Source organism: Triticum aestivum, chromosome 7A (genome assembly GCF_018294505.1).
Source record: "Triticum aestivum cultivar Chinese Spring chromosome 7A, IWGSC CS RefSeq v2.1, whole genome shotgun sequence".
NCBI classification, from domain to species: Eukaryota; Viridiplantae; Streptophyta; class Magnoliopsida; order Poales; family Poaceae; genus Triticum; species Triticum aestivum.
In genome coordinates, this window is record NC_057812.1 from 652,326,973 (window position 1) to 652,354,808 (window position 27,836).

Here is a 27,836-nt window from a genome sequence, read left to right on the forward strand (position 1 = left end):
CCCGAAACTCAATATATGGAGTTGGAGTTGGAGTCGGAGACGCAATAGGGGGCCCACGAGGTAGGGGGGCGCGCCCTAGGGGGGCAGGCGCGCCCCCCACCCTCGTGGCAAGGTGGTGGCCTCCCTGGCCTTCATCTTTTGCAGGTATTTTTCTTATTTTCTGAAAAGTGGCTCCGTGAAGTTTCAGGTCATTCCGAGAACGTTTGTTCCTGCACATAAATAACACCATGGTAATTCTTCTGAAAACAACGTCAGTCCGGGTTAGTTCCATTCAAATCATGCAAGTTAGAGTCCAAAACAAGGGCAAAAGTGTTTGGAAAAGTAGATACGTTGGAGAGGTATCATGAGGATTTTGAGCGCTTTGCTGAAATGATTAGACCTATCTTTTTGCATATGCGTTTGATTGATATGCTTAAAATGAATCCTTATGCTAAGTATACGAAAGATATTGTTACAAATATAAGAAAGATACCGGAAGCTGGAATTTCCACCATGCTTGCCAATTATAATTTTAAAGGTGGAATACCTAAGAAACTAGAAGATCCTGGAGTACCAACTATACCATGCTCCATTAAAAGAAATTATGTTAAAACTGCGTTATGTGATCTTGGAGCCGGTGTTAGTGTTATGCCTCTCTCTTTATATCGTAGACTTGATTTTAATAAGTTGACACCTACTGAAATATCTTTGCAAATGGCCGATAAATCAACTACTATACCTGTCGGTATTTGTGAGGATGTGTCTGTTGTGGTTGCAAACGTTACTATTTTAACGGGCTTTGTTATTCTTGATATTCCCGAGGACGATAGTATGTTGATTATCCTTGGTAGACCCTTTTTGAATACTGCAGGGGCTGTTATTGATTGCAACAAAGGCAATGCCACTTTTCATGTTAATGGTAATGAGCATACGATACACTTTCCAAGGAAACAACCTCAAGTCCATAGTATCAATTCTATTGGAAAAATTTCAATGACCACTATTGGAGGTTTTGAATTCCCTCTTCCTACTGTCAAGAAGAATTATGATATTCTTATTGTTAGGGACATGCATATTCTTGTTGAGGTAACCTAGTGTTATTCGAAAATTCTCCGGTTTCATGTTATTCGGAAAGACTTTGTTAACAAGACTTGGTCAACCTTGTTAGTGGATTCCTTTTGATGAGCATGAGATGGATGAAGTTAGAAAGCACAACTCTCTGTACCCTCCTTTCACTTTCTGTTATTTAGATTAATAAAGGAAAAATAATATTTTCTGTCTCTTTTCCGCATTATCCTTGCAATAAAAATACCCCAGAAATAAAAGTTCTCAAAATGTCCTGAAAATGATATATGATTTTTTGTAGAATATTTAAGAATTACTGGCACTGAGAACACACTAGGGGGCCCCACCAGTTGGCCACGAGGGTGCAGGGCGCGCCCCTGCCTCGTGGAACCCACGTGGACCCCCTCCGCTTATTCCAGCACCCACTCACTTCGTTTTCCTCCAGAAAAAAAATCCTCCCATAGCTCAAACCCGAGTTTTAGCTCATCTTGCGGCTATTTTCGATCTCCTTGCTCAAAGCTCCATTCAAAAAAACTATTTGGGGAGATTGTTCTTCGGTATGTGACTCCTCCAATGGTCCAATTAGTTTTTGTTCTAGTGCTTTATTTATTGCAAATTTTTGCTGCTAAGGTGACCCTGTTCTTGAGCTTGCATGTCAAATTTACGTGGTCAAAAGTAGTTTTAATGCATGATATAGCCTCTAGGCACTTGTAGGAGTAGTTACTATCAATCTTGTTAAGTTTGGTTCACTTTTATTTTGAGTCACTAAAAAATTTCAGAAATTTTTCAGAGAAAGAAAATGATGAAGCAATTGTTGAGGGGCTCTTCGAGCCGAAGTTCGAAGGATAAGAAGACTGAGGAGAATAAAAAGCCCAAATACAATCTTCCTTGCACTATGAAGGTTCAGCCGTGTGAATGGCCTTGTGATGAGTTCTTAAGAACCATCGGAATTTATGATGATTTCTATTACTTGGCTGAGAATGCAGGCCTCACCGACTTCCTCCACGACCAGCGCGAACAATATCTGCTAGTCACTAATATTTTTGTGCAAATTTTTTATTTCCATGCTAAGAAATCGCCACCTTTAGTGGAGTTTCACTTATATGATGAGGTTAAGGAGATGTCACTCCATGATTTTTGTCGAGTCTGCAAGATACCCTTTGAGGGCAGCATCGAGGAACCACACCATAGTGATGTGGATGGGTTTATTGATAGAATTTCTGTAGGAGTAACTAGGAAAGTTTCCGATGCAAGGATTACCAGTATACATTTTCCTATTCTACGTTACATTTTGATATTTGCTAGTAGATGCTTAATTGGTCGCAGGAACAGTGGAAATCTTAGTGCTCCTGATATTGTCATTTTGCGCCATGCCTTGTGATACGTCTCCAACGTATCTATAATTTATGAAGTATTCATGCTATTATATTATCTGTTTTGGATGTTTATGGGCTTTACTAAACACTTTTATATTATTTTTGGGACAAACCTATTAACCGGAGGCCCATCCCAAATTGATGTTTTCTTGCCTATTTCAGTTTTTCGAAGAAAAGGAATATCAAACGGAGTCCAAACAGAATGAAACCTTTGGGAGAGTTATATTTGGAACGGAAACAATCCAGGAGACTTGGAGTAGACGTCAGGGAAGCTTTGAGGAAGCCACGAGGCAGGGAGGCGCGCCCTACCCCCCTGGGCACCCCCACTCTCGTGGGCCCCTCGTGGCTCCCCTGAACGAATTCTTTCGCCTATATATATCAATATACCCTAAAAACATCAAGGAACAAAATAGATCGGTAGTTCCGCTGCTAGAAGCCTCCGTAGCCACCGAAAACAAATCTAGACCCGTTCCGGCACCCTGCCGGAGGGGGGAATCCCTCTCCGGTGGCCATCTTCATCATCCCGGCGCTCTCCATGACAAGGCGGGAGTAGTTCACCCTCGGGGCTGAGGGTATGTACCAGTAGCTATGTGTTTGATCTCTCTCTCTCTCTCTCTCGTGTTCTTGAGTTGGCACGATCTTGATGTATCGCGAGCTTTGTTATTATAGTTGGATCTTATGATGTTTCTCCCCCTCCACTCTCTTGTGATGAATTGAGTTTTCCCTTTGAAGTCATCTTATTGGATTGAGTCTTTAAGGATTTGAGAACACTTGATGTATGTCTTGCATGTGCTTATCTGTGGTGACATTGGGATATTCACGTGATCCACATGATGTATGTTTTGGTGATCAACTTGCGGGATCCGCTCGTGAACTTATGCATAGGGGTTAGCACACATTTTCGTCTTGAATCTCCGGTAGAAACTTTACTTGGAGCTATATTTTTATTTGGAGCTTGGGGATGCCCCGGATGGCATCCCCTCTTTCGTCATCGTTCATCGGTAACTTTACTTGGAGCTATATTTTTATTCACCACATGATATGTGTTTTGCTTGGAGCGTCAATTTATTTTGTTAGGATTTGCTTGATGTTATTTATAGCAATGTTTTGCATCTTTTATTTCAATAAAAGTGGCATTGATGGCCTTTACTATGCCTATTTTTACAAGTCTACATGTTGCTGTTTGAAAACAGAAAGTTTACCACTGTTGCAAAAATTCCCTAGAAAAGTCAGAATGTGATTAAATGTTGAAACCTTTTGCATAATAAGATATGATAAATTTACTACAGTGGGAATTTTCTTTCATAATTATTGGACCTATGGAAGTATGGATCTTGCTGCATTCTTCACAGACTGTCCTGTTTAGGCAGATTGCTGTTATGTTTGCATTGTTTGCATATGTTCGCTTGTTTAATGATTCTATTTGAGGATAAGACTATTAAATATGCGGAGGCATTTAGTATGCAATGTTGATTAATACTTTTAGTGATTTGCTACAGAAGAGTATGATAAGGTTTTTGCATTGGTTTATACTAACTTATCTCACGAGTCCTTGTTGAGTTTTGTGTGGATGAAGCTTTTGAGATTTAGGGAGACTGTGATATGAGAGGAATTAAGGAGACACAAAATATCAAGCTTGGGGATGCCAAAGGCATCCCAAGATAATATTTCAAGAAGTCTCAAGCGTCTAAGCTTGGGGATGCCCCGGTTGGCATCCCACCTTTCTTCTTCAACAACTATCGGTTAGTATAGGTTGATCCTAAGTTTTTGCTTCTTCACATGATGTTTGCTATTCTTAGATGTCATTTTATTTTGTTTTGATTGCTGTTTGAATAAAGTACCAAGATCTGAAATTATTAAATGGGAGAGTCTTCACATAGCTAAATAATTATTTAACTACTCATTGATCTTCACTTATATCTTTTGGAGTAGTTTGTTATTCATTCACGTGCTTCACATATATCCTATGAGTAAATGGTTGAATGAATTGAATATAATAAATCTGAAATTATATATGTTTCATATTCTTATCCCATGGGGAGTAATGACTTCACATATAAGAAGTAGAGGTGGTAAATTTATTGAAGGTTAGCAAACATTGTATTGATCACTTGAAAAATTCCTGAAAGAATATTGAGGGAAGAGAGATTTCACATATAAATATACTATCTTGGACATCTTTTGTAATTGTGAGCACTCATTAAAATATGACATGTTAAAAGGTTGATGTTGGACAAGGAAGACAACGTAATGGGTTATGTTCTCTTATATCTGAAATAAAGTATATTGTCATGGATCATTCAACATGCTGAGCTTGCCTTTCCCCTCATGCTAGCCAAATTCTTTGCACCAAGTAGAGATACTACTTGTGCTTCCAAACATCCCTTAAACCAATATTGCCATGAGAGTCCACCATACCTACCTATGGATTGAGTAAGATCCTTCAAGCAAGTTGTCATCGGTGCATGCAATAAAAATTGCTCTCTAAATATGTATGATCTATTAGTGTGGAGAAAATAAGCTTTATACGATCTTGTGATGTGGAAGCAATAAAAGCGACGGACTTCCTAATAAAGGTCCCTATCACAAGTGGTAATATAAAGTGATGTTCTTTCGCATTAAGATTTTTTGCATCCAACTATAAAAGCGTGACAACCTCTGCTTCCCTCTGCGAAGGGCCTATCTTTTATCCTTGTATTATACCTTATGCAAGAGTCATGGTGATCTTCACCTTTCCTTTTTACATTTTACCCTTTGGCAAGCACATTGTGTTGGAAAGATCCTGATATATATATCCAATTGGATGTAAGACATCATGAACTATTATTGTTGACATTACCCTTGAGGTAAAAGTTTGGGAGGCGAATCTATAAGCCCCTATCTTTCTCTGTGTCTGATTAAAACTTTGAACCCATAAATATCACGTGAGTGCTAGCAATTGTGAAAGACTAAATGATAGTTGAGTATGTGAAGTTTGTTGAATCAAAGCTCTGACATAGACCCTTCCTGAAAATAAGATGAATTGTAATTGTTTGATGACTAATAACACGGTTTGTTATTTTTCAAGAAAGTTTATGATCTATACTTTAACATGTGAATAGCTTGTTACTTGATCATGAGAAGTGCTATGAGTTGAGCTACTCTTATGATATATAATGATGCTAGAAAAGGTGATTGAAATTACCATTGATCAAACTTGTGCACCTGCTAGCATTCACACTTCATAAATTCTTTCTTTTATCATTTACCCACTCGAGGACGAGCAGGAATTAAGCTTGGGGATGCTGATACGTCTCCAACATATCTATAACTTATGAAGTATTCATGCTATTATATTATCTATTTTGGATGTTTATGGGATTTACTAAACACTTTTATATTTTTTTGGGACTAACCTATTAACCGAAGGCCCAGCCCAAATTGTTGTTTTCTTGCCTATTTCAGTGTTTCGAAGAAAAGGAATATCAAACGGAGTCCAAACGGAATGAAACCTTCAGGAGAGTTATTTTTGGAATGGAAGCAATCTAGGAGACTTGAAGTAGACGTCAGGGAAGCTTCGAGGAAGCCACGAGGCAGGGAGGCACGCCCTACCCCCTGGGCGCACCCCCACCCTCGTGGGCCTCTCGTGGCTCCCTTGACCGACTTCTTTCGCCTATATATATCAATATACCCTAAAAACATCGAGGAACAGAATAGATCGGTAGTTCCGCCGCCAGAAGCCTTCGTAGCCACCGAAAACCAGTCTAGACCCGTTCCGGCACCCTGCCGGAGGGGGGAATCCCTCTCCGGTGGCCATCTTCATCATCCCGGCGCTCTCCATGACGAGGAGGGAGTAGTTCACCCTCGGGGATGAGGGTATGTACTAGTAGCTATGTGTTTGATCTCTCTCTCTCTCTCTCTCTCTCTCTCTCTCGTGTTCTTGAGTTGGCACAATATTGATGTATCGCGAGCTTTGTTATTATAGTTGGATCTTATGATGTTTCTCCCCCTCTACTCTCTTGTGATGAAATGAGTTTTCCCTTTGAAGTCATCTTATCGGATTGAGTCTTTAAGGATTTGAGAACACTTGATGTATGTCTTGCATGTCCTTATCTATGGTGACATTGGGATATTCACATGATGCACATGATGTATGTTTTGGTGATCAACTTGCGGGTTCCGCTCGTGAACTTATGCATAGGGGTTGGCACACATTTTTGTCTTGACTCTCCGGTAGAAACTTTGGGGCACCCTTTGAAGTACTTTGTGTTGGTTGAATAGATGAATCTGAGATTGTTTGATGCATATCATATAATCATACCCACGGATACTTGAGGTGACATTGGAGTATCTAGGTTACATGAGGGTTTTGGTTGATATGTGTCTTAAGGTGTTATTCTAGTACGAACTCTTGAATAGATCGATCCGAAAGAATAACTTTGAGGTGGTTTCGTACCCTACAATAATCTCTTCGTTTGTTCTCTGCTATTAGTGACTTTGAAGTGACTCTTTGTTGCATGTTGAGGGATAGTTATATGATCCAATTATGTTATTATTGTTGAGAGAACTTGCACTAGTGAAAGTATGAACCCTAGGCCTTGTTTCCTAGCATTGCAATACCATTTACGCTCACTTTTATTACTTCTTACCTTGCTGTTTTTATAATTTTAGATTACAAAAACCTATATCTACCATCCATATTGCACTTGTATCACCATCTCTTCGCCGACCTAGTGCACCTATACAATTTACCATTGTATTGGGTGTGTTGGGGACACAAGAGACTCTTTGTTATTTGGTTGCAGGGTTGTTTGAGAGAGACCATCTTCAACCCACGCCGCCCACGGATTGATAAACCTTAGGTCATCCACTTGAGGGAAATTTGCTACTGTCCTACAAACCTCTGCACTTGGAGGCCCAACAACGTCTATGAGAAGAAGGTTGCGTAGTAGACATCACTTTGTTTCGTGATACCACTTTCAGCTTAGGCGCTATTGTTGCTAAACGATTAAATCTAAACCGTACAAAGGGCCCGATTTTTGAAGGCATCTTTGCTTCAAGACTTGCTGAACATTTTGGGATACCTATTAGGCATTATGAGAAAGAGGAAAATTTGCTGCCTCCTATTTTTCTAGATTATAGGAGTATGGTAGCACATGATTTTATTGTTAAAGATAAGAAGAAGATGCTTAAGTATAATTTGATATTTGATAAAACTCATTGTGGGATTATTACCTTGCCTGCACCCTCTCCGTTTAGCATACCAGGCACGTACCTCATCTTACACGAGGCCATTTATGCGTACTAGAGGCCGACACAAGTCCCAGAGCCTGAGCCTGAGCCACCACTTGATCCTTAACGTCAGTCTGTTTATCAGTGGGATCCGGAGGAGATCGTCAACCAGTGGCACCCTGAGGACCCTCCTTAGTACACCGGAGGGACACTACAAGAATTATGTTAATCCATGACGGATTGGTTCCGTCATCGACCTATGCAAAACTGTCGTGGAAGGCTATGTGTGATGGATTTAAATTCCGTCATGTATATCACGTCATAATTTGTTCGATGCACGCTCCTTGACGAATCATCCAAAACCGTCATGGACCATGACGGTTCTTGACTATCATGGACCATGACGGTTCTTGACCGTCATGGATGGCACTTAACTAATATGCACATAACGGCGTTAAAGTGCGTGCCACATCAGCATTTGACATGAATCCGATGTGGCGGCCCATGAAGTAATTAGCCCAACAAGAATTAATTTTAGCTCCATGCAAAACTAACACGTAGTAATCAACCCAATTGCAATTTTGGCCCATTAAATTTTAGGACTATACAAGGCCCACTAGTTTCAATCTTAACGATTAGCCCATCTTATTTCTCTTGTTCCATAGAAATTTGTATTAGTATAAATTTTTCATAAAACAATGCTCATGTCATTACATAAAAGGAAAAAATATAAACACAGCAGGAAAAAGTTACACATAAAACTTAAAATTATGGAAATTTCCGTACAATAGATCAGTTGAAGACTAGAAAAACAAAATAAAGTAAAAACTAAAAACACCCTATGCTAACTCTGCAGCCACCGCGATGATAAAGAAAATGGAAAAACTCTTCAACCATCGCCGCCCGCCCAGTGCTCGCTGGACGACAACCGGGGGTCATTCCCGTGCATTTCTGGACGCAGATCCGGCCATCCACGCCGGCGTCATCATATGCAGAACATTATCCGCAAATATCTTGCCTCAACTCATGCTGGAGATTGTCTGCGCATCGACAAAAGTTAAGATAGCCTCGAAAAATCCAAAGTAGAGAGGAAGGGGGACCTGGTGGGGCGAGCGGCACATAGCAGCAGTCAACGAAGAATTCGATGGTGAGGACGATGCAGGCGACAGATCCGACAACCCCCGGCGGCATGGGCCCAGTAGCGGCTCTGTGCAGCCACCGCGGTTCGGCACGCCCACGACAGGGTCGCCCTCTCCCTGCAGCAACATGGCCATGACCTGCATCAATGAGATCCATGATTTGCATCAACGACCTGCCATGATCTGGTCGATTGGGAGAGAAAGGGGCAGGAGAGGCTAGAGGTGAGGGAAGGGGTGGTGGTGGTGTAAGCGTGTAGGGAGGTAGGACGCCCGTGGCCGCTCTGTGATCCGCCCAGGGTTGCCATGGACTTGCAGATCTCGGCGGGATCTGATCGGAGAAGGGAGTGCAGGGGACGCGGCCGGTTGAGGGGTAGATGGGCACGGCGGGGAGGCATCGGAGTGGGAGAATTTGTGCACGGCGGGGAGGGGCCGGAGGAGGTGGGTTCGGCGAGCTGGCGGCATGAGAGGAAGGAGGTGGGTGGTGCGACCGGGGAGGGTGCTGTCATTCGAGTTCTGGTGGCGTTGGTCAACAGCGGATATTGCGCGTGGGTGGGCTGAAGATCAGACGAGAAAGAGGGGAGGTTTGCTAGCCGTCGGATCTCAGAGTAGCAGATGGTTAAGATCTGCGATCCGTGGGATGCTTTGTTCACCCAATCACAATGCGAGTTTCCCCTCACACTGGATCGCCACATTGGCAGGGCAGTTGATCTCCTAAAAAAAGCAGCGGCGGGCCGTGACGGTTTGGAGAGACAACGTGTAAAAACAAAGCTAAGTCCTACAACTCGTTTTATGAGCTTTTCCTCGCCGGCTGTGATGGTTCAGAGAATAGGTTACACTATGTTGATTCCTATATAGATGAAATTAACAAATTATATTCATATTTTTGTGAGTAAACATGAATTAATTTTTGGAGCCACATATCATATATATAGTTGTTGTGTACGAGTGCAAAGTTGTATGTTCCCAATCTGTTACACCATGATTTTTTGACTAACTGGTATTGAACTATGCAAGTATGTGAGAGGTGCACGAATCGTTCAATTCTTTTACTAAAAATTTAGAGTGAAGGTGCACTACCAAAAGAAAAACGTTCAAGTGATCCTTTAGTCAGGCTGGTACCATAGTTGTCACGCACTATTCTCTTCACCCAAGAGGTCTTGGGATCATGTCCTGATTGCATTTTTATTAAAACTTAAAATCTATGGCCTCTAGAAAAGAACAAAGGACATATGGGCTTTGTAGGGTTTCTGGGCACATTCGCATCTTGCTGATCGATGACGGTTTCTATGACGGACGAGGGAAAATCGTCATCGATTGTGACGGATTTTCATAACGTCACTGGAAATCCTTCATGGATTAACAGGTTTCTTGTAGTGAGTAGCTTCGATCCGTGGGCATAGACCAACTTAGGCCAAAAGCCTAAGCTTGGGGGAGTACGTATTTCTCACCGACATTACATTCATGTTCACACACTCATTCTAGTTGTCGGTGCTCATACGTTTTCATTGTACTGTCCATGCTAGTTTATTTTCTTTTCTAAGCCCTCTTCTCGTGTGTTTGAAAAACCTTAAGAAAAACCAAAAAATTAGTTGTAACTAGTTTACTTTCCATGCCTGCAGTAGTAGTAATTAAAAGAAAACCCAAAAAGATTTCTCGTTCTTCTTTTGCTTGTTGGGAGCTTTCCCGTGTAAATAGTTTTATTTCTTTTCTTGTTCTTTGGGGGTCGAGAGGAGAAGACCATGATGAAAATGTTGAGTGGCTCTCATATGCATTATTGTTGATTTAACTAAGGGCCCATGTTACCTTGTCTTCTCCCTTGTATTAAATGCTTGCAGATTCCAGCTTAGTCCAATGCACGTGCACTACTATTATTATCCACACCGTTTGTTCGTGCAAGTGAAGGGCAATAATGAAGATATATGATAGACTAATTGAGATGAGAGAAGCTGGTATGAACTCGACCTATCTTGTTTTTGTAAATATGATTAGGTCATCGTTCCTGATTCAGCCTATTATGAATGAAACATGTTTGCAATGATAATTAGAGATTATAGTTGCCCATGCCATGCTTAATTAGTTAGGAGTTTATAATAGTTTACCCTGCGTGCCAACATGCTATTAAAATGGTTGTGATGTGGTATCCTCTGTTGAACGATTCACGTGGCTTGACTTGGCACATGTTCACGCATGTAGTTGAAACAAAATCAACATAGCCTCCATGATATTTATGTTCATGGTGATTCATATCCTACTCATGCTTGCACTCATTGTTGATTAATCTTAATGCATGTTCATGACTATTGTCACTCTCTAGTTGGTCGCTTCCCAGTATCTTTCTAGCCTTCACTAGTACTAAGCGGGAATACTACTTGTGCATCCACTTCCATAAACCCCAAAGTTATTCCATATGAGTCCACCATACCTTCATATATGCGGTATCTACCCGCCGTTCCAAGTAAATTTGTATGTGCCAAACTCTAAACATTGAAATGAAATTCTGTTTTGTATGCTCGAATAGCTCATGTATCAACTAGGGCTGTCTATATCTTCCATGCTAGGTGGGTTATTCTCAAGATGAGTGGACTCCGCTCATCATTCACGAGAAAATGGCTGGTAACTGGGATGCCCAGTCCCATGCTCAAATCAAAATAATTGCAAACACAACTCCCCCGGAATTGTTGTTAGTTGGAGGCACCCGTTGTTTCAGACAAGCCATGGATTGATGTTTGTTGGTGGTGGGGGTGTATAAACTTTACCATTCTGTTTGGGAACCGCCTATAATGTGTGTAGCATGGAAGATATCGAGATCTCTTGGCTGTTATGTTGACAATGAAAGTATGCCACTCAAAATATTATTTATCTCTGTTTCAAAACTTAAGCTTTGGCACCTCTGCAAATCCCTGCTTCCCTCTGCGAAGGGCCTATCTATTTACTTTTGTGTTGAGTCATCATCCTCTTATTAAAAAGCACCAGTTAGAGGGCACCACTGTCATTCACATGCATTGCTATTACTTTACATTGAGTATGACTGGATATCTTTTACCATGAATTACAATGTCTAGTCAGTCCTTGATCTTCAGGGTGATCTGCATTTATGTTTTGCGGTCTCAGAAAGGGCTAGTGAGATACCATCTTGTAATATCATATTATGATTGTTTTGACAAAGTGTTGTCATCCAAGAATTATTATTATTGCTCGCTAGTTGATTATGCCATTGATATGAGTAAACATGAGACCTAAATGTTATTGTGAATATGGTTAGTTCATAATCTTTGTTGAAAACTTGAATGCTGGCTTTACATATTTGCAACAACAAGATCAAACAGAGTTTGTAAAAGTTTTTCTTTATCACTTTCAGTTTGTCAACTGAATTGCTTGAGGACAAGCAAAGGTTTAAGCTTGGGGGAGTTGATACGTCTCCAATGTATCTACTTTTCCAAACACTTTTGACCTTGTTTTGGACTCTAACTTGCAAGATTTGAATGGAACTAACCCGGACTGACACTGTTTTTAGCAGAATTGCCATGGTGTTATTTCTGTGCAGAAATAAAAGTTCTCAGAATGACCTGAAAACGTTTTGGAATTTATAAAAAATATTGGCGAAAGAATCAGCGTAAGGGGGCCCACACACTGTCCATGAGGGTGCAGGGCGCGCCCCCTACCTCATGGGCCCCCTGAGACTCCACCAACGTCAACTCCAACTCTATATATTCATGTCCGGGAAGAAAAAATAAGAGAGAAGGATTCATCGTGTTTTATGATACGGAGCAGCCGCCAAGCCCTAATCTTCATCCGGAGGGCTGATTTGGAGTCCGTTCGGGGCTTCGGAGAGGGGAATCCATCGCCATCGTCATCATCAACCTTCCTCCATCACCAATTTCATGATGCTCACCACCATGCGTGAGTAATTCCATCATAGGCTTGCTGGACGGTGATGGGTTGGATGAGATTTATCATGTAATCGAGTTAGTTTTGTTAGGGTTTGATCCCTAGTATCCATTATGTTCTAAGATTGATGTTGCTATGACGTTGCTATGCTTAATGCTTGTCACTAGGGCCCGAGTGCCATGATTTCAGATCTGAACCTATTATGTTTTCATGAATATATGTGAGTTCTTGATCCTATCCTGCAAGTCAATAGTCACCTACTATGTGTTATGATCCGGTAACCCCAAAGTGACAATAATCGGGACCACTCCTGGTGATGACCGTAGTTTGAGGAGTTCATGTATTCATTAAGTGTTAATGCTTTGGTCCGGTACTCTATTAAAAAGAGGTCTTAATATCCCTTAGTTTCCAATAGGACCCCGCTGCCACAGGAGGGTAGGACAAAAGATGTCATGCAAGTTCTTTTTCATAAGCACGTATGACTATATTCGAAATACATGCCTACATTACATTGATGAACTGGAGGTAGTTCTGCGTCACCCTATGTTATAACTGTTGCATGAGAAATCGCATCCGACATAATTATCCATTGCCTACGAGCTTTTCACATATTGATCTTTGCTTAGTTACTTTTCCGTTGCCACTGTTACGATTGCTACAAGAACTACTACTGTTACTTTTGCCACTATTACCGTTACTTCCATACTACTTTGCTACTAAATACTTTGCTGCAGATATTAAGTCTTTCAGGTGCGGTTGAATTGACAACTCAACTGTTAATACTTGAGAATATTCTTTGGCTCCCCTTGTGTCGAATCAATAAATTTGGGTTGAATACTCTATCCTCAAAAACTGTTACGATCCCCTGTACTTGTGGGTTATCATCCCCCGTTTCAATAAACCGCTTTCTATATTGTAGAACAGTACCCATTTCAATGAACTGAAATTTCACAAATACTAGGCACTCATTAATCACAATACCAAATTTAATATGACCACAGTCCCAGAAACATTATAGGTACTCATACATAGTCAACATGCATGGATAGATCTCATATGGCGAACTAATAATAGTTGATAAGCAGTCTACTAGGTAGTCATATAGTAGCATATATATGGTTCAATAGCCACACACACATATATAGTTCTAGATGATATCGATGACGATCATCATCCTCAAGCCTTGGCGGTGGGTGTTCCTGATAGTAATTAGGATGGCCTGTCCAAAATGAAGATTCTTACCAACGAGAAAGCTCTTCCACCCAACCGAGCTGAAGTGTGTGCGACCGTCTGTGTCCATGTCATACACACAGGTGGTGATGGAGCCCCTTGCGGTAAGGCATATTCCAGCAGAGCCTTCTTCATCAGGCTCGATACCACAACTCACAGATAGGCTCTTTGGCAATTTATGATTAAGAAAAACATATCAATTAATAAGTAGCCTCGCACATACTCTTGCAAATATATTTATACTAAGTATAGATTTCTACACTATCAAAAGACAATACTACATTTCTACAAACATGAATTCTACTAATAAGTATGGACTCTACACTATTAACAGTTTCTTGGATTCTACACTAGCATATATATCATTGGACTCTAGCTACACTAAAGCATATCATCGATTGGATTATACATTAAGCATATATATCATTGGACTCTAGCTACACACTAAAGCATATCATTGATCAGACAGTAAGCATGTAATTGGACTCTACACTAATTAAGCATGTCATCGAACTCTACACTAAAGCATATCATTGGCTAACTTCTACACAACATATCATTGGACTCTACGCTAAGCATATCATCAGATTCACTAAGTATATCATTGGATTCTACACTATGCATATCTCCTCGGATGCTACATACAGATAATTTGCAATTGTAAGTATAACAATAAAGCATGGGGACAATTCCATTTCTGCCCCTAACTGGAACCCACTACTCAAATTTGCCCCTAATTTCAATGTGTGCTCAAATTTGCCCCTCTGCCGTTAGTTGCCCTTATAGAAATGCCCTTCTGCGACGTTATCGTCCGGTCAAACAACTTTGACCATCTCGAAAAAATAGTAAAAAAATCAAAAAAATTTGAAATTTTGTGGGATTGAAGCTACCCATGTGCGCAAGGTGCGTGCAAATTTTCGTGCTATTTAGACATACCAGGAGCTCGTGGCAAAGGAAAACAATAAATCTGTACATCTTTGAATAGTAAATTCAAAAAAAATAGCAAGAAAATATGGACACGTTCCCTCTCGATACCCAGAGACCCTCTCGATACCCAGAGACTAGCTCGGAGACGGTGCGGTTTACAAGCGGCCTCAGGGGAAATTAATAGTTGAATTAATAAAAAACGCCGCCATCCACCATTAAGAAGATGATCTATCACATTGAATCTTCTCTGCCCGAAACGGGTGAACATTCATACTGATAGTTCATCTCCTTAATAAGAGTGTAATGAATACCGAATCTTACTGCATCTGAACTATCCCACTATTTAAACATGTTATGTTGCTTGTCTCTAGGTGAGGTGGGACTAAACTTTGATGGTAGCCTTATCTTTACCGAGAGCTACTCTCGGCAACTGTTCCTTTACCGAGAGGAGCTCTCGGTACAGATACTGTTGGATCATAAAATTAATACATATTCATAATTGTATATCACCGAGGTACCTTCGCCTAATTAAATAGGTCATGTTGCTACATCTGGACTATCCGACTATTTAAAGAGGTCATGTTGCTTGTCTTTACTAAGAGCTCCTCTTGGTAACTCTTACTCTGCAGAGAGTTGCTCTCGGTAAAGGTGTGCTTTGATCATAAAGTTATGAAAAACACCAACATCCATTCTTTAGAATACAGACTATCAATATGAATTTTCTTTGTCCGGAACATGAAGATTCATAGTGATAATACGTATTCTTATTAATGAGGACTGATGCTTAATGCGATTGGACTATTGAACTATTTAAACAGGTCTTTATGCTTGTCGGTAGGCGAGGTGGGACTAAATCTTTGCCGAGAGCCACTCTCGGCAAAGAGTTGCAACCATGAACGTGCCGTTATTCGCCGCCGGATGTGCCACGTGGCAAAACTTTGCCGTGTGGTGGCCACTTAGCCCTCGGCAAATAGTTCCTTTGCCGAGGGTTGCCTTTTTGCCGAGGCCTACTCTCGGCATTAACATGTGTTTGCCAAGATGCTCCCTTTGCTGAGAGTCACACTCGGCGTCTCTTACTTTGCCGAGTGTCCGTGGTTTGGCTCTCAGCGAAGACCCTGACACCCGGCGTATACGAATTTTTCAGTAGTGCATGAACAATCCATTCCTATAAGAGACCCATTTCTTATAAAGACAACAACAATTTCATATTGAGATCATGTGTGCGGTGATAAATCTGCATACAATGGCACATATGGGAGACGTGGCCAAAAGATTAGCATACCAAGGCGCATATGGCAGACCACTTTGACTTGTGGATGATCCATATCGTATCGTAGCACATTAATGTGGAAGCTGACCTCACAGTGAAGATCAAGTTACATTCCGGATGAAATGCAATCCTATGGGAATCAACCGGATGGATAGCAAACTGATCGGAATCAGTAACATTTGTCCCTCCAAATAAGTATGAAATTTCAGCACTATGCTTCAATATCCATTCTTTGCTGTCATAGTCCTTGAGAACATAGACAACTAGTCGAACCACATCACAATGGTGGTTTTTCTCAAAATTGGCATAATGCAGGCGACCCTATGACTGCTGAATAAAACCATCATATAGATGACCAGGGATACCGATATTCGCTCATGTTTCCCCCTCCATGTCCTCCACACCTAGACAATGAGATGACCTTTTGCCATAGGCTTGAAAATGCAACCAGCCGTTGAGGAAGACATCAGCCGACCAAGGAGTAAGAAGCTCCATATTTTCACCCCATCTGTCTTCCTTATGATCCCATCTCCTGGTTTCTAACGAATACACCTCCGCTCTACCAAGGTAGAAATTAAAGTCAACATCCTCTAGCAACACAAACACATACTCCCTCCGTTCCTAAATATAAGTCTTTTTAGAGATTTCACTATGGACTACATACGGAGCAAAATAAGTGAACCTACACTCTAGAATATGTCTATATACATCTGTATGTAGTTTGTAGTGGAATCTCTAAAAAGACTTACATTTAGGAACGGAGCGAGTAGAAGTGGGAAGACACGGCCGGATCGAAACACAGACACACTATGCCCACCTTGCTAACATAGATGCGATCGGGCAACAAAACCCACTCCTCTGTGAGAGGGTTGCACACGATGTAACAGAACTCATCACCCAGAGCGGAGACATGCAACAGCGACAGAGGAGGAGGCCATTGCAGCAGTCCAATAGATCGATGCGCCCGTGGTTGGGAATAAAGGTGAAAGAGGTGTCGATCGGAGGGCAGCTTTCCCCAAGACACTGGCGAAGCAAACTTCTATTTCTAGAGACAAATCCCCTTTGTCGCTCCTAGTGTAGAAGAAGCTAGCTAGAGTTTGAGGGAGCTTCCTGCGGTTATCGGGGTTGTCGACGAGGCTGAGCCAGTGCTTGGAGACGCACTTGAAGCGGTACACCGACCTCACAGGGACGCGCGAGAGTATCTCAACAAGCAGGTCGTCGGAGAGTCCCTCTGCCGTCATGCCCCCGTGGGGAAGAGAGGAAGATATGCACAAACAAAGAGAAGAGGTCAGGCCAGGGGATCGGTGAAGGAGTTGGCGATGGTTTATACTGCTGCTCTGCGTACTGGATACGACTTGAAACACGTGTTGGTTTTCACCCTCACGAAAGATCACGTCAAAGTAGCAGAACACACGCGCACGAAAAACTTTGCCAAGGGCACGTGGCGCACCCTTCTTTTTCATTTACTTCTTCGCAAATCCACAGGTTCTATACATAGAAAACTGCAGCTCTTATGTACTTTATATACACACTTGGGAGCAGGCCCAACGCCACTTGACAAAGGACTTCATGATATACTCGGATGACATAACCTAGACGAGATGATTAGTGATTACAACTTGTGCTACCAGGACAGGACACGGCTAATAGCTATACTACTCCTAATTTACTGCTGTATCATACTAGTACGCTACTAGGTTTGGTTCATTTCCAACACTGGACTTACTCCCGCGGGGCGAGAACGATCCGCCGGCATGGACATGGCGGCGGAAGATGGCGCCAGTGGTGCCGTCGAGCGAGGAGGAAGGGGATTGAAGCCTACGACTATGACGGGCTCGGGGCTTCGGTTTTCTTGCTAGCGGGCCGTCAATGGGTCGTCGAATGGGCTGAACAATGAAGCTCTCTCGACAATTCATCACTCTGGTCGTCGAATGGGCTGAACAATGATCTAACACAGGTAAAAAAAACCTTCTAAGTTCTCTTGATAATTCCAAGAAAAATTCTTCTTGTCAATCTCCCTTGTGCCCCAGGAATAAAAGTCCTGATCAAAAATGCATTATGCCATGAGATGAGCTATAGCAATGGGTTTATGATGAAACAAGAACAATTTTAGTTTTCCTTTCCCTCTCGCAAGACGATTAGGGCAAAACCTTCTTCCCTCGCCTCAGCCGGAAGCCTATGGATATGTCTCCACTTTGGCTGCCGCACTGGTGGTCGATGGCGATGGGGGGGGGGGGGGATCCTGGTGGCCTTGGCTCTGGCTAGTAGATATGTTATGGTTTTAGTTCCCGCAGGGCGACGCTCAGACGGATGGTCGCACTTTTTCTTCCAGTCAGTTTTCCAGGCTTCGGCATGTCTCAAGTTCGTTTGCTGGGACGGATTAGGAGTTCCGGCATAGAATCCTGCCAGCTCCTCGGGGCAGAGCTTCGATGATTAGGGCCGAAGGGGTGCAACCAACATCAAACCATGCAATGGCCCTAGAAAGAGTGCCACCAAACCGCGTGACACTACACTCCCAGCTCCAACATGACCATATGTCCTCTAAGTAAAACCATCAACCAAACCACTAGAGACACCGGATTTCATCCATGTTTCCCCCTTCGCATCCACTGCAACCACACAAATGTATGACCAATGGCCATTGTCTGGTTTGAGACAGATACACTGGCATTCTGCCTCCCCCCGCCCCCGAGCGCTCGTCAATGTCGTGGTACCAACTTAAATACATGGAAATGCAATGCAATGATTCTGCCGGGTTGAAGCCCAAATCGACAGGTGGCCTAGCCGAAGGCCAGCACCACGACCCAATTCCTTGTGGCTGGATTGCATTCACACATGAGGCACATATTTTGAATAATTAGTCTCAGGGAAATCAGCGACAATCCCCGCGGAATGAACCAACATTGCTCCAAACTTAAAAGCATGAAGGCATCAGGGCACTCCAGTCAGAGAGAGGACGAGATTCAAGCAGGCACACCCTACTAAGCTGCTAAATTTGCATAAGAACATGTAAGATAGCAGCACCTAGTTTTCCAAAGGTTTTCCAGCTCAAGGCAATCAATTTCCATGATGACCTTCTCAGCACGAATGTCCTGGAAGATTAACATCATCCCAGTACGCAAATGCCACAGCAATAAGTTGAATTACCTCTCTTATTTAACACATCAGAGTTCTGGACTGGAGTTTATGTGGACCATTATAGTAAGACTGACATGGGAAGTGCACTGTGGCGACATCGCTTACTTTAAACTCTTTAAACCTACCTACATGAACAAAATCCACAAACACAAAGACGATGACTTCCTAGTTTTCTGGAGCAGTTTTGTGTTAAAAGTTGTCTACCAACAGGATGAACGTTATGATCCACAATATTTCCTATTTGATAAACAACAGCATTGTGGCTGTGATGTTATGCTAACAACATAACCTATTTGAATCAGACAAGTTAATAGCACCAAAAGAAGTGACAATGTAATCAGCCAAAGTATAACAAATAAGCACATACAACAGAAAATACATTGAACATTTGAATAAGCCATCTGAGAGAAATCAGCCACAATGCCCCCAGAACGAATCACCATTGCTCCAAACTTACAAGCATATAAAACATCAGAACTTTCAATCACAGACCAAACCAAATGCAAGCAGACGTACCAAATGCGATGCTCCATAGGCAATATAACACGAATAATTGACATCACTTGTGTAACGATTGTAACTCTTCATACAGCGGCACATATGGCAGATATGGTGGATTGCCATTTTCAAGATTGCATATCACTTTGAGTTGCCGACGGTCCATATCATAGAACATGAACGTTCTATTCCAGCCCAAGGTGAAGAAGATCAAGTTACATTCCGGATGAATTGCAATCCAACAAAAGTCCTCCTCAATGTCTACATCATGTCGCCCTCCAAATAGATGTGAACGTTCAATGCTATGCTTCAGTATCCATTCTTTACTATTATAGTCTTCGAGAACATAAACTAGTAATCGAACAACATGATCATCATTGTCATCTGTTTCAAAACCAGCATAATACAAGCAGCCCTGTGACTGCTGCATAAAACCATCATTCAGAGAAGGAACACGAGAGTATATCATTGTTCCCGCCTCCTTGTCGGCAGCTAGACACAGGGTAGAGTGATTGACATCAACGAAAAAATGCAGACTACCATTAAGATATGCAGCTGAGTGAACAAGAACGAGATCAATATCCCAGTACCATTTCTTCTCCTTATGAACCCACCTGCCGGTTTCCGATGAATAGACATATGAACAGACGTCCACTCCCGGGAGACGAAATCCATTTAGTTCGTCCGTCAATAAAAACACATGGAAGTGGGGGGACACGGCTGGATCAAAACCTAAGTGCACAATACCCACCCAGCCGGCATGGTCGCAATGCGGCAACTCAGTCCATTCCTCCGTGGCAGGATTGCACACGACGTAATGGCGCTTGCCACCATGGGCAGATACGCCGTAGAGAAGGAGGCCATTGCAGCAGTCCAAAAGAAAGGCGTTCCGGCCGTAGGGCAGGAAGGTGAGATTGGTGCGACTGCGGTTCCCGGATAAATTGGTGAAATGAAGAACTGGATGTACCAATTGCTCCTCCGTGGTGCCCCTGAACAAGAAGCCGGTCAGGGTCCGGGGGAGTTTCCGGCGGTAGGTGCGGTCGTTGATGAGGCCGAGCCAGTGCTTGGAGACGCACTTGAAGCGGCAAAGCGACCTGGCGGGCACGCGCGAGAGTATCTCGACTAGGAGGTCGTCGGTGAGTCTCTCGGCCGCCGTCTCGCTGCTGCTGGGAGGAGAAGAGGATGACCTGCACACAGAGATGGAGAAGTGGTCTCAGGGGATCGTGTGAAGAAGGGAGAGGAAGGTCGCAACGATTCATGGCGATGTCTACTCTGCGTACCTGATCCGAGTTGATTTGCGTCCGTCCTCCCACTGGCGAGCTCGATCCACCGGTGTGGACATGGCGGCGGCAGCGCCGTCAAACGCGGAGCAGGGGTGATGAAACCTAGGGGGGCGGGGGAGGAGATTTAAACCTACAGGGACGGGGGAGGCTAATGGGCCGTCATTAGTATATTGGGCTAAACAGTACATGTCCCATTTTCACTAGACCCCTTTAAAAATCAACCCAAAAAGAACATAAAAGTAGGAATCTTTATTATATACACCCTCCGTCCCAAAATAAGTGACTCAACTTTGCATTAATTTTATAATAAATCTTATACAAAGTTGAGTCACTTATTTTGGGACGGAGGAAGTACTAATAAAACGCCCGTGCGTTGCTACGGGTCTAGCACAGGTAAATAAATACGTTCTTAGTATGAAAAGGAAGCATAAGTAACATACAAGTTTTGTCAAGATCATCTGGGAAAATCCTCTCTGCTACTGCCATCATCGACGATGAAGCCCCTCTTGCCAACATTTCGTGGAGTTGGGCAATGGCATGGCGTGCAACGCCAGCGTCGAGGAAGCAGCTAAGCGGCATGGTCAACTAAAGCAGAGCTGCAGTACGAGTGACGTGGTCATGACGCATGAGCAGCTAGCCACCAAAGTACAATCAATTGGTCGAGAGTCGAGACCGAAGCCGGATAAACCCAAACGGTGGTGGAAGTCTTCCATGGTGGGCGGACTCACGACAGCAATATTGTGCTAACATCTCCATGGGGGACAGCGCGCTCTCCTCTGTATGAATCTAGCGAAGGAGAGAAGGAATATACACAAAGAGATTTTTTTTTCTTTTCTTGTGTATGCATGTGTTGTTTCATGTCGGGAGATTGTAGTTGTGCTGGCCTAATTAACTAGATCATCACCGACCAGCGCCTTCCACAACATATGGCTAGTTCTTTTCAGATTCCTCGGCTGGTTCTAGGTCCGTATGCGGCCTAATTTGTGTTTAGGAACACCTTATCGGATACAAACAGAGGAAAATGTTCTTGACCTATCATATTTGGCTATATCCTATACATGCATGCCGAATCTATCTGGAACTATATATAATTCAGAGATATCTTAGGAACACCATTACTTATCTCTGTACTTCATATTTGAGCTGGCCCTTAAATTAATCTGCATGTTAGCAAAATATCCAACCTATAGTCACGTTTTGTGCGCAATATCCTGTACCTTAAACCATCGCAAATCCTTTATCTTGTGAGCCAGTATCTTCATTCTTCATGGACAATACAAGCAATACTTCAACATTGAATACTTCACAATTGGAAAAAAATAAATGCGAGGAGGAAAGTTTGCTCTTATGTGTTGATAAGTCCACAGAGAATCTAAGCAAGTTGTTTCATGTTTGATGTTTTTTGTCATATAGCCAAACATTATTATTTAATGACGGTTCTCTAGATTTCATGTGAAGTGGTGTATATTTTTAATTGTTTCATAAAACCTTTTAATTGGAATGTATTTTTTTCACTTGCCAACAATTCCCTAAAAGACTGCTATATTATTCTAGACAGAGAAATGTGGCTTTGGATTGATAGCCGAGGACGAAATAAAGAAAGGAGAATTTGTTATAGAATATGTAGGAGAAGGTATGGGTTTGTTGAAATCTATTTTGAGCAAGTAAATGAAATGCAGACAAATGCAAGTATTATTATTTTTTACTCATATTGGGCGATCAAACTATTGGGGAACGTAGCACAAATTCAAAATTTTCCTACGTATCACCAAGATCTATCTATGGAGAAAGCAGCAACGAGGGGAAGGAGAGTGCATCTACATACCCTTGTAGATCGCGAAGCGGAAGCGTTCAAGAGAACGGGGTTGATGGAGTCGTACTCGTCGTGATCCAAATCACCGATAATCCTAGTGCCGAACGGACGGCACCTCCGCGTTCAACACACGTACAGCCCGGTGACGTCTCCCATGCCTTGATCCAGCAAGGAGAGAGGGAGAGGTTGAGGAAGACTCCATCCAGCAGCAACACAACGGCGTGGTGGTGGTTGAGGAGCGTGGCAATCCTGCAGGGCTTCGCCAAGCACCACGGGAGAGGAGAAGGACTTGGGAGAGGGGAAGGGCTGCACCAAAAGCAAAGGTGTGTGTTGAGAGGCCCTCCTTCCCCACTATATATAGGGAGCCCAAGGGGGGGGGGCGCCGGCCCTAGGAGATCCAATCTCCTAGGGGGGCGGCGGCCAAGGGAGGTTTCCCTCCCCCCCAAGGCACCTAGGGGTGCCTTCCCCTTGTGGGACTCTTCCTTTCTTGAAACCCTAGGCGCATGGGCCTCTTGGGGCTGGTGCCCTTGGCCCATGTAGGCCAAGGCGCACCCCCTACAGCCCATGTGCGGCACGTGGCCCCACCCGGTGGACCCCCGGGACCCTTCCGGTGGTCCCGGTACAATAACGATGACCCCAAAACTTGTCCCGATCGCCGAAACAGGATTTCCTATATATAAATCTTTACCTCCGGACCATTCCGGAACTCCTAGTGACGTCCGGGATCTTATCCGGGACTCCGAACAACATTCGGTAACCACATACAAACTTCCTTTATAACCCTAGCGTCATCGAACCTTAAGTGTGTAGACCCTACGGGTTCGGGAGACATGCAGACATGACCGAGACGTTCTCCGGTCAATAACCAACAGCGGGATCTGGATACCCATGTTGGCTCCCACATGTTCCACGATGATCTCATCGGATGAACCACGATGTCAAGGACTTAATCAATCCCGTATACAATTCCCTTTGTCTATCGGTACGATACTTGCCCGAGATTCGATCGTCGGTATCCCGATACCTTGTTCAATCTCGTTACCGGCAAGTCTCTTTACTCGTTCGGTAACACATCATCCCGTGATCAACTCCTTGATCACATTGTGCACATTATGATGATGTCCTACCGAGTGGGCCCAGAGATACCTCTCCGTCACACGGAGTGACAAATCCCAGTCTCGATTCGTGCCAACCCAACAGACACTTTTGGAGATACCCATAGTGTACCTTTATAGCCACCCAGTTACGTTGTGACGTTTGGCACACCCAAAGCACTCCTACGGTATCCGGGAGTTGCACAATCTCATGGTCTAAGGAATGATACTTGACATTAGAAAAGCTTTAGCATACGAACTACACGATCTAGTGCTATGCTTAGGATTGGGTCTTGTCCATCACATCATTCTCCTAATGATGTGATCCCGTTATCAACGACATCCAATGTCCATGGTCAGGAAACCGTAACCATCTATTGATCAACGAGCTAGTCAACTAGAGGCTTACTAGGGACATGGTGTTGTCTATGTATCCACACATGTATCTGAGTTTCCTATCAATACAATTCTAGCATGGATAATAAACGATTATCATGAACAAGGAAATATAATAATAACCAATTTATTATTGCCTCTAGGGCATATTTCCAACAGTCTCCCACTTGCACTAGAGTCAATAATCTAGTTCACATCGCTATGTGATTAACACTCAAGGTCACATCCCCATGTGACTAACACCCAAAGAGTTTACTAGAGTCAATAATCTAGTTCACATTTACCATGTGATTAACACTCGATGAGTTTTGGGTTTGATCATGTTATGCTTGTGAGAGAGGTTATAGTCAACGGGTCTGAACCTTTCAGATCCGTGTGTGCTTTACAAATCTCTATGTCATCTCCTAGATGCAGCTACCACGCTCTATTTGGAGCTATTCCAAATAACTGTTCTACTATATGAATCCAGTTTACTACTCAGAATAATCTGGATTAGTGTCAAAGTTTGCATCGGCGTAACCCTTTACGACGAACTCTTTTACCACCTCCATAATCGAGAAAATTCCTTAGTCCACTAGTTACTAAGGATAACTTTGACCGCTGTCTTGTGATCCATTCTTGGATCACTCTTGTACCCCTTGACTGACTCATGGCAAGGCACACTTCAGGTGCGGTACACAACATAGCATACTGTAGAGCCTACGTCTTAAGCATAGGGGACGACCTTCGTCCTTTCTATCTATTCTGCCGTGGTCAGGTTTCGAGTCTTACTCAATGTTCACACCTTATAACACAGCCAAGAACTCCTTCTTGGCCGATCCATTTTGAACTCCTTCAAAATCTTGTCACGGTTTGTATTCATTTGAAAGTACTATTAAGCGTTTTGATCTATTCTTATAGATCTTAATGCTCAATACTCAAGTAGCCTAATCCAGGTTTTACATTGAAAAACATTTTCCAAATAACCCTATACGCTTTCCAAAAATTCTACGTCATTTCTGATCAACAATATGTCAACAACATATATTCATCAGAAATTCTATAGTGCTCCCACTCACTTCTTTGGAAATACAAGTTTCTCATAAACTTTGTATACACCCAAAATCTTTGATCATCTCATCAAAGCATACATTCCAACTCCGAGATGCTTACTCCAGTCCTCAGAAGGATTGCTGGAGCTTTGCATACTTATTAGCATCTTTCAGGATTGACAAAACCTTCTGGTTGTATCACATACAACCTTTCCTCAAGAAAAATCATCGAGGAAACAATGTTTTGACATCCTATCTGCAAGATTTCATAAATAATGCAGTAATCGCTAACATAATTCCAACAGACTCTTAGCATCGCTACGGGTTAGAAAGTCTCATCGTAGTCAACTCCTTGAACTTGTCGGGAAACATCTTAACGACAAGTCGAGCTTTCTTAATGGTGACATTTACCATCATTGTCCGTCTTCCTTTTAAATTCCATCTGCACCCAACAGCCCTACGACCATCAAGCAGTTCTTCCAAAGTCTACACTTTGTTTTCATACATGGATCCTCTCTCGGATTTTATGGCCTCGAGCCATTTATCGGAATCTGGGCCCACCATCGCTTCTCCATAGCTCGTAGGTTCATTGTTGTCTAGCAACATGACTTCCAAGACAGGATTACGTACCACTCTGAAGTAGTACGCATCCTTGTCATCCCACGAGGTTTGGTAGTGACTTGATCTGAAGTTTCATGATCACTATCATAAGCTTCCACTTAAATTGGTGTAGGTGCCACAGGAACAACTTCCTGTGCCCTTCCACACACTAGTTGAAGAGACGGTTCAATAACCTCATCAAGCCTCCACCATCCTCCCACTCAATTCTTTCGAGAGAAACTTTTCCTCGAGAAAGGACCCGATTCTAGAAACAATCCCTTATTGCTTTCGGATCTGAGACAGGAGGTATACCCAACTGTTTTGGGTGTCCTATGAAGATGCATTTATCTGCTTTGGGTTCGAGCTTATCAGCCTGAAACTTTTTTACATAAGCGTTGCAGCCCCAAACTTTTAAGAAATGACAGCTTAGGTTTCTCTAAACCATAGTTCATAAGGTGTCATCTCATCGGAATTACGTGGTGCCCCATTTAAAGTGAATGTGGTTGTCTCTAATGCCTAACCCATAAACTATCGTGGTAATTCGATAAGAGACATCATGGTATGCATCATATCCGATAGGGTGCAGTTATGATGTACGGACACACCATCACACCATGGTGTTCCTGGCTGTATTGGTTGTGAAACAACTTCCACAATGTCTTAATTCTGTGCCAAACTCGTAATTCAGATATTCATCTCTATGATCATATCATAGACATTTTATCCTCTTGTCACAATGATCTTTCAACTTCACCCTAAAATTACTTGAACCTTTCAATAATCCAGACTCGTGATTCATCAAGTAAATATACTCAATATCTACTCAAATCATCTATGAAGTAAGAACATAACGATATCCACTACACGCCTCAGCACTCATTGGATTGCACACATCAAAATGTATTACTTCCAACAAGTTGCTTTCTAGTTCCATTTTACTGAAAACGAGGCTTTCAGTCATCTTGCCCATGTGGTATGATTTGCATGTCTCAAGTGATTCAAAATCAAGTGAGTCCAAACGGTCCATCTGTATAGAGTTTCTTCATGCATATCTACCAACAAACATGGTTCGCATGTCTCAATCCTTTCAAAAATGAGTGAGTCCAAAGATCCATCAACATGGAGCTTCTTCATGCGTTCTATACCGATATGACTTAAGTGGCAGTGTCACAAGTAGGTGGTACTATCATTACTATCTTGTATCTTTTGGCATCAACATGTGTATCACTACGATCGAGATTCAATAAACCATTCATTTTAGGTGTAAGACCATTGAAGGTATTATTCAAATAAACAGAGTAAACATTATTCTCCTTAAATGAATAACCGTATTGCGATAGACATAATCCAATCATGTCTATGCTCAATGCAAACACCAATCTCGATGGTAGAGGGAGCGGACGATATTTGATCAACCTTGGAAATACTTCCAACACATATCGTCATCTCACCTTTAGCTAGTCTCTGTTTATTCCGTAACTTTTATTTCGAGTTACTAACACTTAGCAACCGAACCGGTATCTAATACCCTGGTGCTACTAGGAGTACTAGTAAAGTACACATCAACACAATGTATATCCAATATACTTCTATCGACCTTGCCAGCCTTCTGATCTACCAAGTATCTAGGGTAATTCTGCTCCAGTGGCTATTCCCCTTATTACAGAAGCACTTAGTCTCGGGTTTGGGTTCAACCTTGGGTTTCTTCACTAGAGCAGCAGCTGAATTGCCATTTCATGAAGTATCCCTTCTTGCCCTTGCCCTTCTTGAAACTAGTGGTTTCACCAACCATCAACAATTGATGCTCCTTCTTGATTTCTACTTTGGTGTCAAACATCGCGAATATCTCAAGGATCATCATATATGTCCCTGATATATTATAGTTCATCACGAAGCTC

At 42.5% G+C, this 27,836-nt stretch overlaps 1 protein-coding gene across 1 annotated transcript; it reads right to left on the reverse strand.

Moving 5' to 3' along the window:
* Window positions 1-19,651: 19,651 nt before the first annotated feature.
* Window positions 19,652-21,127, reverse strand: LOC123154786 (F-box protein At5g07610-like). The gene is made up of 2 exons (XM_044573419.1): window positions 21,002-21,127; window positions 19,652-20,908 (listed from the first exon to the last, which is right to left on the reverse strand). The coding sequence occupies exons 1-2, from the start codon at window positions 21,061-21,063 to the stop codon at window positions 19,783-19,785; spliced, it is 1,188 nt and encodes a 395-aa protein (XP_044429354.1). The 5' UTR covers window positions 21,064-21,127; the 3' UTR covers window positions 19,652-19,782.
* Window positions 21,128-27,836: the final 6,709 nt, after the last annotated feature.

Bases quoted from the DNA above. Each gene is read 5' to 3' on its own strand.
- LOC123154786 (XM_044573419.1), bottom strand. From the start codon at position 21,063: ATGTCCACACCGGTGGATCGAGCTCGCCAGTGGGAGGACGGACGCAAA. The intron at 20,909-21,001 runs GTACGCAGAGTA...CTCTGTGTGCAG, and splicing joins CGCAAATCAACTCGGATCAG to GTCATCCTCTTCTCCTCCCA.